Genomic DNA, 12,549 nt, shown 5'->3' with positions numbered 1-12,549 from the left:
CCGCATTAGCAGAGCAGAACAGAACAATAGCGGAAGTGTGTTTTAAAAGCGAGTCAAATCCAAATCTTTATTTTGTTTTTGGTTCTTCAAAGCAAATTGAACTCGTCTACTTTTCTTCCATTTTTAGGCCTGACTCTTTTTCCATATTTTCGTAAATAAGGGTTATTTGTGTCATTTCATGTTACGAGTAGGTTTAGTTTTCTAGAAGGTTCTTTTGGTCCTTCTCTATGGGACGAGCTGTTTTATTACTTGTCCTCCAATAAACCACAAAACAATCTCACACAAATATAAGAAGCGAAATTATCAAATTCCAAAATCAATCAGACAATATTTATAAAGTAAATTAGAACGAACTCTGGCAAGAGATTTAAACAAACCCTAATTTGTTAGTTTTCGAAAGAGGACTTTCCTGCCGTTTGGGACATCAAAGCGTTTCGCCGTCAGTTTCAGCTATGGTACGTCGTCTATTCTCCTCTCTTGTTCTCGAAATCGCCATGGTTTCGTGTATAAATCCTTTATTGTTCTTCGAATCGAAGCATGTAATATGGCAAAAGTATTTCTTCTGTTGTATTTTGTTACAGCAACTCTTGTTCTGGTGGTTTTTTCTCTGGAGTTAAAATTCTAACATAAAGGGTATGAATTTTGGTACTTTTCTTAATGTTTATGATTGGTATTATAAAAAAAAAGAACACTTTTTCATCTTGTTATGTTTATCTTGTTTGTGTTTCTACGTTGGAGAGGGATTAGGGATTAAAGTTGCGTTTGTAGTCTTAACATTTGGAAAATAGAGTTACAAATTCCTAATTTACATTCGGTTGAGCTGAACTGATCGTTTGTTTAAGACTGGCTTTGTTTAACACAATCTGTGAATCGATTTCCGTAGGCTGCGAAGATTCTTGCAAATTTGATCGTGATGGGCTCTGGGATACTTGCTAGGGCTTTCGTTCAAGCCTATCGTCAAGCACTTGCAAGTAAGTTTCTTCATCATTATAAAAATAGGGCAGTCCTTTGAATTGCAAGTTCTGCATAATATTTACAATAAAATGTAGCTTGTGTTTTGTTTATTGAGATTTTTTTTCCAAGTCTTTTGAGGTTTTTTTTTTTTTTTTGTTATATTATAACGTATGACTCGTGCATCAAAATTGTTGAACCTTATAGGGCCTGTATAGTTTTGCTTTGTTATTTACCTTTTACATGCTAGAGGGGAAGTATTAGATATATTAATTATTCTGTTTGGGATAGTGTTATCGACAGAGGCTTTTACCATTCATTAATATATGATTAATATGGAAATAAAAGGGTCTCATTGGTTGTAATCTTGGAAATCATTTTCTTGCTCAAGTTGAAGGTGTTCTAAGGAAACCCATTTCGCCATAAGATATTATGTGGCCAATAACCTCCTTCGTCACTTCTGGCCAATAACCTGAGGATGTAAAATACAAAAGTGATCTAGATGTTGATAAGTCCTAAAGTAAAGGGCGAGGATGTGATGTTCCAATTGCAAAACTAATAAGAGGATAATTCCGATACTTAATTAGAGGATGGCCATTGAATATATAATCTTGATAATCTTAAAAGAAAGCTTAAATATAATATGTTTGATGTACTTAATCATAATATTATATTCTTGAAAGGTCTTCTCACTCATCATGTACAGCACTAAATTTGAAGAATCTCTATATGGCAAATGACTTCAATCTTTCTAAAAGAGTATGACAATCCTGAGAGGCCGGTGCTAATCATTCCTTGATGGTAGTTTCTAGTGAAGCTGCACCAAATAGAGAGGAAACATCAAATGTAATAAGTCAACTCTTTAGCTGACATAGACTGCATAAAGAGGTTTCGCATGACATATTGATTTATAGCTGAAATCTATTTGTTTTCTCAGCTTACCTTATGGCCAAATTCCTTCTCAGCTTATAACCTGATTATAAAATCAACTATAGTACAGTACGTGCTTTTAGTATGCCTAATATTCTCCATGGAAATTCAAACCATGAATGATCTTGGTGCTCGGTAGAAGTCTCATCGCACCAAATTATGCCCAACCCCATGTACTTTTAAATGTGTAATGGTGCCCATGTTCCAATATTGCTAAGTTTTCCAGGTTATATCCTTTTCTTGAATTTTTGTGTCTGCAAAATAAACATTTAAATCCCTGGTGACATGCCAATTATATGCAGTGGGTTGCTGTTGTTCTTGGACATTCTTAATTCATTGATTGGACTGATGTTTTCATGATTAGTCTGTATGCTTTATTGGCCTAGTTCAGGAGTGTGCATTTGCTATTGCTCTGGTCTGATCTAGTGATACCAAGAAATTTTGTGAATAAGTTGTGTGTGTTTCTAGTTTTTCTTTTCGCTCATTAACTGTTGAGAAGTTTTCATTATGCAAGGGTGTTTTTTGTATGCTATTTTTAAAGATTTTTAGTGTTCGTAACTCGTAGCAATAATTATCTGAAATTTACTTGATTAGTAGAAATCTGGTACAGTGCATTACTGCCCCAACATGCTAATAATTGCTATGATAATATATTTGTTTATATGTGCTCGTTAAGTTTATGCTATAATATGTTTCCAGATGCCTCAAAATCTGGTGTTGCTCAAGAAACATTGCAAAATACCATTCGCAGAGGAAGCAAGGCCATGACAGAGCAAGAAGCTAGGCAGATTCTTGGCGTCACTGAGGAAACCGCTTGGGAGGAAGTTATGAAGGCTAGTATTTATTGCATTTTGAAGATGTCTGTACTTTTATAGACAGTTTGCTCATAAACCCTTAATTGTGTATCTGTTTTCTACCTTTGCAGAAATACGATGCTCTATTTGAGAGGAATGCCACAAATGGAAGTTTTTACATTCAGTCAAAGGTTCACAGGGCTAAGGAATGTTTAGAGGCTACCTATCGAGAAAAAGGTCCGAGTACTCCTAGTTGAGAGTGAAATGAAAGCCCTCATTGCAATCTCTGTCTCTTGCCTTGTTCAATTATTTTTATATGGGAATGAATGTCCTGGAGATAGATATTGTAAAACAGTTTTGTTTTCTAATATATTCGGTTATGAGTTGTTCGTCAAGACATTTGAGCTTCTGATGCTTATCAGTCCTGTCGTTACAAAGTGATAACATATAGACGTGTACAGATACCCATCCTTCTTGGTCAACTGTCGTTTTGGAAAATGGCTTAAATAAAGTAATATCACATATTTGATATTTGCATTAACAATTACATAGTGTCAGTACATATATTTAGCCAGTTTACAATTGTATTGTGCCTGTGGGTTGATGCTCAAAACTATATTTACCTTCAATTATACGCTAAACTGTAATCTTTACCATTACCACTGGAACCCAAATTGATTAGTTGAGTGAAGATCTAGGGATTGAGTGTGTATAGTATTCACATACAAGGCTAGTCAATATGGTAAGATTTAACCTCAAAATGCATCCCCAATGTGGCGTCTACTTTTGCCTGGGCGGGATATTGTTTGAGATTAATCTTTGCTATAAAGATTGCGATATGTATCTTTATACTACCTAATGTTGAACAATTAGGTTTTATCCTACTGCTTCCCCTATACGAGAAAGAGCCCAAATGGGTATTTAGAAAGCCATAATATGTAAAGAGAAGATTTCATTATTTGGAAACTAATGCCCTTACAAGTGAATGTGGAGGAGTATTCATAATCCCCTTTCCACCAAAACGACATAAAGAAAATTTAACATACACCCTTTCCTAGACTGAGAGAATCTCTGCTACTCAGGCTTTAAAAACAACAATAAAGAAAATTAAACATACACCCTTCCCTAGATTGAGGGAATCTCTGCTACTCCAGACTTTTTTTTTTTTTTTAGTATTAATACAAAGAGTTGTCTTTTCAAGCTGCATGGAATCTCTGCTGTCTTTAGGGAGTCTGCAAACATCAGTGTATTTTTTTCTGAAAAACGTTATTACCTAAGCGAAGCGAATCTAGTCAGTATAGCTGGGTGCATCACATGGGTGGGCGAATCTTCTCAGAGGTCACATGGGTCTATTTAATGATGGGTTTATGACTTGGATCAAGATTCATGCAGGTGTCATCACTGCCATCTTCATCAGACATACTTGGTTCTCCACGTGTTGGTCTTTTCTTGATTGATAACCCCCTCATTATTTCTTCATCAAGCTCTCTTAATGAAGTTGTTAGTGGAGATGAGCACAGGGTATCTGGTTGTTGTGAGTCTTGGAAGATTGAATCAATATAATCAACTTCATATTCAGAGTAATGTTGATTGTAATAATCCATATCTTTTTCCATCCTTAGTGAGTAATCTGCTGGATACTGTTCCCAAGGTGCGTCGTCTTCTGGTCGTGGCCAATTTCATCAGGAATGATGCCATTTGTGCTAAACAACAGTTTCTCCAGCTGTCGGTGTTCAGGATTTCCGATTACAATCATTGGGTATTTGCTGGATCTGTATACTTGAACATTTGGTGTAAATGTCAGATCATGGATGACATTTAGCTTTAGTAACAGAATGGTGTAGCATTTTGTTGGATTTTCCACGTTTTCATCAACTGGATAAGAGAAACCAACCGGTCTTTTGTTGCGGACCTTCTCCCATTGTTGGGTGAGCAGATCATTCCAATCAGATAAAGGCTTGAACCATTGCAATAGATCCATGAGATGTTGGTAAGCAGGGCGGAGGTCAGGCCTTTGCATGTAGCTACAAACCGATGTTCGGAGTCCTATGGTATGAACCTCAATAGTAATAGTGTAAGAGCTCATTAAGTACCAGAACATGTGGGTGATCTTTTTTGGCATAAAAATGGTATTCTCCATGTGAAAGAGTTTGGAAAATGGATACTTTGGATGGAAGCCTAATTCTTTTGCCATTGATTTTCCATGACCTCAAATAAGGGTAGATTGGATATCTAGGCCATTTTGGATGGCCTTTATTTTTGGGGTTTTGTGGTTGATAACCTTTTGGGCATCTTTTGGAAATGTAGAGATGATTGCTGCAGGGTTTGCCATGAAAACTAGAGGGATGGGTTGTTTAGTTTCTTGGGAGATTATATTTATAGTACTCCGGTTTGACCTTGACAGGAAATCTGGGATGGTGATTTTCCTTTGATGTGCTTGACTTGAAAGGTGTAACGAGAGAACCACGTGGCTAATCGGAGTAGTTGGGCATTGACAGCTTTGTTTTGCTTGAATGTGAGCATTCCTTCAAAGGATGAGAAATTTGTTCTTACCAAGAAATTATGACCGATGAGGTGGAATTCAAACTTCATTATTCCCGTTTTGACCGCCAAGATTTCTTGTAGAGTAGAGTGGTAGTGGAGTTGGGAATCTTTGAATGCTGCGCTCTTGTACCCGCACACATTTCTTTTGCTGTTGGTGTCTTCCTCTAATAGGACCGCTCCCCAATTCTTATCGCTAGCGTCGGTCTGTAGGATTCTTTTTCCATTTGATGGAATCTGAAGTGGTGGTAAATCTTTCATTAACTCTTCGAGGGTTTTGACCGCTTCTGTCTGTTCCTTAGCCCAAGGTGGATAATCTTCTTGAAACATCTTGGTTGATGGGCTTGTGAAGCCTGACAGGTGGGGCACGAAGTCTCTAAGGTAGTTCACGATCCCTAGGAACTGTTGGACTTGGGTCTTTGTGAGGCCTTCATTTGGAAATTTGTGGAGTTCCTGGGCTATGTGAGGTTGGGCTTCGTATGTGCCATTGTGCAATTTCATCCCTAGGAACTCAATTTTGGGCTGGCCCAAAACCATTTTCTTTTCTGATAACATTATTCCATACTTTTCGGTGATACCCGCAAATTGGGTTAGGAGATTGGTATGAGATTTCATATCAGGGGAAAAGAGGAGGATATTGTCAATGTAGATAAGGGCCTGGTTTAAGATGGGCTTGTATATCTTGCTCATGGATTTTTGGAAGAGGGATGGGGCTGTTTTGAGCCCAAATGGCATTACAGTCCTTTGGAAATGATGGTTTGGGATACAGAATGCAGTTTTCGGCCTGTCCTCTTCTTTTACTCCTAGTTGCCAAAAACCCGCTTTTAGGTCAAATTTGGAAAACACCTTTGCTTGTGATAGGCTAGTGTTATCCAGATTTCCGGATAGCGTTTAGATTGATGTCCTCGGGGAAGCAGAATTATCGATGTCTTTCACGGTAGGTGACCAGAGCTCGCGGATGAACAGAAAGGCTTCGCCTCTCCCGTTTAGTGTCCGGATTACTCTTCCAAGCAAACACAACACGGAAACTCGTCAACTCTCCCGGACTCCCGAAGGGGTATCCTTCGGGGAAGCCCCTTCCAGGAGAAGCTCTTCGAGTGGTCTCCGCAGAAACAGTTCCGTGCCTCGCACGGAACAAAGCCAAACGGTCGAGTCCTGGAGGAGGCATATTTGGAATGATATCCGCCTGACACAGGATCCCGCCTGACACGCCCGTCAGGTCAAAGCCGCACACATCCCAGCACGCCTAAGGGTACCTTTTCGCCTACTGTTCCGCTGACAACTTGGAAAAGACGGCTGACTTTGTGTGTTCCCCATACTTTCACGTAAATATACCCACATAGAGTCTTGTAGCCATGCTACTACAGTAATTGTATCCCTATTTATGGCTGGTGTAACTAAGACTCATGTACGTAGAGAAAAACCCTAATCCGAAACCCTAGCTATAAAGACCCCTTCATTTTACAAGAAGGGGGACGACCAACAAATCACATAGCAAAAACTCTACTGAAATCTCTCTAGCTTCATCTTCTTCAAGAGAACCCGAGAGAAACACTGTGAGTGTGTGAAGTTCTTGTGCACCAGCCATCTTACTGTAACCTTTTCCAAGTATAATAACATCGACTCGTGGACTAGGGCTTGTTAACGCCTGAACCACGTAAAGACACTGTTTGTTTAGTTACATTTCAGCATTTCTACAGTTCTTATCTTTTTATTATTCTGTTTGTATTCGTTTCCGAAAAACTCGGTAAGCATTTTGGTGCTTTCATTGAGAGCTGTAGGAAGTTGTTAGTCAGCTCTTTTTCTGTGTACGTTTTTTGTATTCACTTCGTGCTAAAGAGATGGTGACTACGAGAAAATCCGCTGTTGACAAAAATGCTACGGTCAACCCCGATACCGTGATGGAAGATGTGGTGCAAAGCGAACCCTTGGACTACCAAGGTGAAGACCCGACATCCCGCCAGGATCGGGTCAGTACCGAAGATACAACATACATAGAAGACGAAGAAGAGTATGTCCAAGACGGTTATTACAAGGATGGCTGCTACTATGAGAAGGACCCAGAACTGGTCCAAGTAGCCGAAGAACTGGAGGTCACCAAACCCAAGCTTGCTGAGCAGGAGCGCCTCTCCGAAAAAATGCAGCGCATGATGGAGCGCCTCCAAAGCAAGTTCGGAGACCTAGGCGACTCGGACGAGGACGCCTCTGTTTTAGGTGGTGCTGATGCCGCTATGCCGGATCCAGCCGCTGCTGGACCATCCAAAGCCGCCCCTAACAAGGGCAAAGAAAAAGTTGGAGAGCCTGTGCGCGCTGACGCCCCTGCACCTCCTAAAGGCGTGAATCACAAGGCCGACTGCCCCCCCCCCCCCCCCCCCCCGCGCGCAGAAGGTCTCTGGCGCTCCTAAGCCCAGACGTCCTTCAGCCCCAAGGGGGCACTCCGTGCCTAAAGGGCCTGGTGCTAAGGCACCCAGGCCTAGGGGAAGGAACAACCGCCCCAGTGATTCCGTCAACCAGGACGGTCGGGCTGCGAACTCGCACTCCGAAGATAGCTGGTCCACGGTGGACCTAAGAAGAAGGTTGGAGGCCAAGTATGAAAAGGCCAAAGGAGAAAAGGCCCGGCCTCGCGGAGATGACCTCCGAAATCATATTAATGACAAGCTCCGGGGACGTGACCTCCCGGAGAGTGATACGAAGAGGCTCGAGGAATAGATTGCTGCCTTGACCAAGCTGGTCCGGAAGCAAAGTGGGGCCCTGTCAGACTCTGAGGAGGAAGACCCGGAACCATGTATTCGGAGGATCGCGGAAACGTCCCTCCCGGATAACTTCAAAATGCCCCACATAGAATTATATGATGGGAGGACAGACCCGCGTACCCACCTAGCTAAATACAACAAAATGATGCAAGTGGCGCGTGTCAGTGAGGACGCCAAATGCATGTGCTTCTCACTCACCCTTACCAGGTCCGCGGAGGACTGGTGGAAAAGATTAGCTCCCGGATCAATCCACAGTTGGAAGGAGCTACAGTCCACATTCAGGAGGCAGTTTATTGCTGCCCGCGACCACGACATGGAGGTTGGTTCCTTAACCAACATCAAGCAGCAACCCACTGAGAACCTCAAAGCTTTCATTCAGAGAATGATGGAAGCTGCTGCAAAGACCAAGGTCAGCGATGACATGAAGCTGATCGCCCTCCAATCGGGCCTTACTGTCGGCTCCCTGCTATGGGGGGAAATGCAGAGGAGACGGGCAGAAATGCTGTCCGAATTCATGTCAAAGGCTCAGGGAATCATCAACCTTGAGGATGCCTACCAGCAGGCATTTGGAGTTCCCCCAGCTCCAACGCCTTCCGTGACTGCGCCGAGCTTTGCTTCGCAAGCTCCCGCACCAGCCCTCACGCTTCCAGGAGCCCGATTCACTCCAAGTGTGTACGGGCCTTCCGCGTCTGCTCAGACGCCGAGTCAAACCCATTTCTCTGGGTACGGAGCTGTACAAACCGGATGTAGTATCGCTCCTGGCATGCCGCAGCCGCAAGCGGAAGCCCCAGAACGAAATTTGAGCCAATCGCGGAGCAAACGAAGCGGAAGAAACTCCAACCGGGGATACCATTCAAAGAAGCCCCGGAAGGACTATGAGCCCAAGTTCACGGAATATACTAGTTTGATAGACTCGCGAGAGAATGTCTATCGGGCGACCTGTAATATGGTCAACTACAGGAAGCCCCCGAAAGTGTCTCATGGAGGAAGACGTCCGCGAGACTCCAATAAAAGGTGTGAGTTCCACGGAGACGTGGGGCACACCACGAACGAGTGCCTTCAGCTGAAGGATGAGATCGAGTCCCTGGCAAGAGCGGGACACCTCGGTCAGTGGGTGAGGATACCCATTATCTATCCCGAACAGGGGGTAGTTCACGGAGCTGCATATTCCCCGGGACAGAGGGGGACCGCTAGCGCTCCTGGAGCCGGTCACCCCCAAGCTCCCGGGTCTCAGTACCCGGCGCTTCCTGCTCCACCCGCTCCGGTGCCCATTGCCTTGTTGGCTCCAGGACCGGGCAACCCATATCCGCCCGGCCTTGCTCCGCCACCCGTTGACGGACACGTAGCCACCATTTCCGGAGGACCGCACCTTGCCGGAAGCACCCGCAACTCCCAGAAGAGGTACTTGAGGGAGTTAGAACACGCCGAGGAGATGTGCGCCTTGGTTCAATCACCTGCTCAACGTCCCCGAATGATGGATCTTCCCATCACCTTCACGGAGGACGATGCTCGACATGTGCACTTCCCCCACAACGATCCCCTCGTGGTGGAAGCCCAGATTGCCAATAAGAAGGTCTCACGGATCTTGGTCGATAACAGAAGCTCCGTAAACATCCTCTTCAAAGCGGCCTTCCACGCGATCGGATTGACCGAGACAGACCTAGCCCCATGCCCCATCCAGCTTCAAGGGTTCAATGGGGACGCACTCATGCCATTAGGCAAAATTCAACTTCCAGTCACCCTCAGAGGAGAAAGCGACGCTTGTGCCTTCAAGCATAGCACATTCGTGGTGGTCGACTGCCCCACGGCGTATAATGCCATCTTAGGCCGACTGGTCCTGATCGATTGTGGGGCCATAACCTCGATACGCCACTTATGTTTGAAGTTTCCATGCGACGATGGGCGTATTGGCACCCTCCGAGGAGACCAAAGAAGTGCACGGAGCTGTTATAACGTCTCCGTCCGATCCGTCTACACGGTCCAAGAGACGTTTGCTGCCATTCCTTTGGCGGAAGAATTACCAGAAACTGGAGGTGCTCAGGAGGCATACTTTGACGAAATCGACCCAAGAGTGGGAATCGAGAAAGCAATAGAGCCGATGGAGGAAGTCGAAGAGGTGATCCTCAACCCGGGAGAACCCACCAAAGTCATTCAGGTGGGGAAAAACCTGCCGTCGGCCATTCGAGATAAGATCGTGGCCACTGTGAAGGATAATCAGGATATCCTGGCATGGTGCCACGCTGATATGACGGGGATTAATCCCAATGTTGCGTGCCACGCACTCAACATAGACCCATCTGCAACTCCAATTCGCCAAAAGAGGAGGCCGCTGGATCCAGTGAGAGCCGAAGCCGTCAAAGCTGAAGTGGACAAATTGATGTCCATAGGCTTTCTCCAGGAGTCGCACTATCCCGTGTGGTTGGCCAACCCAGTTCTGGTCCCGAAACCCGATGGGTCCTGGAGAATGTGCATTGACTTCACGGACCTAAACAAGGCCTGCCCGAAAGATTGTTTCCCTCTTCCGCGAATCGATCAGATGGTAGACGCTACTTCCGGGTACGAACTCTTATCCTTCATGGATGCGTACTCCGGATACAACCAGATCAAGATGCATGTCGCGGACCAGGAACACACCAGCTTCCTCACGGACAAGGGTGTCTACTGTTACGTGGTCATGCCTTTCGGTTTGAAGAATGCTGGGGCGACGTACCAGCGTCTGGTAAACAGAATGTTCAAGGACCAACTGGGGAGGAACATGGAGGTGTACGTGGACGACATGTTGGTAAAGTCCAAGACCTCCGGGGACCACAGTGACGACCTTGAGGAAGCTTTCGCCGTGATCCGAAAGTACGGGATGAAACTAAATCCAAAGAAATGTACTTTCGGGGTCTCGTCTGGAAAGTTCCTCGGTTTCATTGTCAGCTCCCGCGGAGTGGAAGCCAACCCTGAGAAAATAAAGGCGTTCATAGATATGCCTTCCCCCCGGAAACATAAGGATGTCCAGAGCGTTACCGGAAGGATAGCTGCTCTCAGCCGCTTCGTATCCAAGGCCACTGACAAGTGTATCCCCTTCTTCAATGTGTTGCGAGGAAACAAGAAGTTCGAGTGGACCCCCGAATGCGAAGCAGCCTTCCAACACCTCAAAGAACATTTAACCCGAGCTCCCATTCTGTCCAAACCTGTCGAAGGAGAGGCGTTGTTCTTATACTTAGCTGTGACTGAGCACGCAGTGAGTGCCGCTCTCGTCCGGGAAGATGGCCGTATCCAGCTCCCTGTGTATTACGTAAGCAAGAGGTTATTGGACGCCGAGTCCAGATATTCAATGATCGAGAAACTCTCCCTCTGCTTGCTAATTGCTTCACGGAAGCTGAGGCCATATTTCCAGGCGCACACCATCAAAGTACTCACCAACCACCCTCTCCGACAAGTCCTGCAGAAGCCCGAGTCTTCTGGCAGATTGCTTAAGTGGGCCATGGAACTGAGCCAGTTCGACGTCCACTACCAACCACGTGTTTCCATAAAAGGTCAAGCTTTCGCGGACTTTATTGTGGAATGCTCGGGAATGAATGACCTCCCGGAAGATCCTGTCCCGGAACTTCCCACCTGGAAGGTCTATGTAGACGGAGCCTCAAATGAAAAAGGAGCTGGAGCGGGGGTCATCCTAATATCTCCCCAAGGGCATCAGCTCCAGAGCGCCATCCGTTTCGCGTTCCCAGCATCCAACAACGAGGCAGAACACGAAGCCATGTTAGCTGGGTTACGATTGGCCAGAGAAGTCGGAGCCCAAAAAATCGAAGTATACAGCGACTCCCTACTTGTGGTAAACCAAATATCCGGGGAATACCAGACGAAAGGCGAAAGGATGGCTGCCTACGTGTCTCTCTCCCGCGACCTACTGCAGCATTTCAAAGGCTACCAAATTCGCCAGGTCCCCCGGGACCAGAACTCACTCGCGGACACGCTGGCCAAGCTTGCAACGGACCCGGAGATTGAACAGTATGGCTTAGTCCCCATCGGGCACTTAGAAGCCCCCAGTACTGAGACACGAAGGATAAACGCCATCATCGACCATTCCCACTCCTGGATAGGACCCATCCTCAGATTTCTCACCACCGGAGAGCTCCCCACTGATAAAGCTGACGCAAGGAAGCTCCAATATCAAGCTCCCCGATACGTGGTTATGGATGGAAAGCTTTACCGCAGGGGGTTGTCCATACCCTTCCTTAGGTGTGTTGCCGGAACCGAAGTCAGCACCATCATCCATGAGATTCACGGAGGCTTCTGTGGCGATCATACCTCCGGGCTGAGCCTCTCCAAAAAGATCCTTCGACAAGGATACTTCTGGCCCACCATGAAGAAGGATTGTGTGGATTATGTCAGGAAATGTGAGCAGTGCCAGAGGTACACCAAGGTTCCGCGAGCGCCGCCTACAGAAATTACCCTAATGACCAGCCCCTGGCCGTTCGCCGTTTGGGGCATTGACCTAGTAGGTTCCCTCCCAACTGGAAAGGGTGGAGTGAAGTACGCCATAGTCGCGGTAGACTACTTCACCAAATGGGCTGAAGCTGAACCTATGAACA

General features: G+C 45.5%; 1 protein-coding gene across 2 annotated transcripts; it reads left to right on the top strand.

The window, feature by feature from the left end:
• The first annotated feature begins 244 nt into the window (after nt 1-244).
• LOC133801669 (mitochondrial import inner membrane translocase subunit PAM16 like 2-like) lies at nt 245-3,219 on the top strand. 2 transcript variants are annotated; one of them, XM_062239927.1, is made up of 5 exons: nt 281-455; nt 582-633; nt 884-971; nt 2,581-2,714; nt 2,807-3,219. In XM_062239927.1, the coding sequence occupies exons 3-5, from the start codon at nt 914-916 to the stop codon at nt 2,930-2,932; spliced, it is 318 nt and encodes a 105-aa protein (XP_062095911.1). In that variant the 5' UTR covers nt 281-455; nt 582-633; nt 884-913; the 3' UTR covers nt 2,933-3,219. The 2 variants fall into 2 exon arrangements, with proteins under 2 accessions (XP_062095903.1, XP_062095911.1); XM_062239919.1 differs by lacking the exon at nt 582-633 and having other exon boundaries at nt 245-455.
• Nucleotides 3,220-12,549: the final 9,330 nt, after the last annotated feature.

The sequence above is a fragment of the Humulus lupulus genome, chromosome 1 (genome assembly GCF_963169125.1).
Source record: "Humulus lupulus chromosome 1, drHumLupu1.1, whole genome shotgun sequence".
NCBI lineage: Eukaryota > Viridiplantae > Streptophyta > Magnoliopsida > Rosales > Cannabaceae > Humulus > Humulus lupulus.
This window is presented reverse-complemented; position numbering and strand designations above follow the sequence as displayed.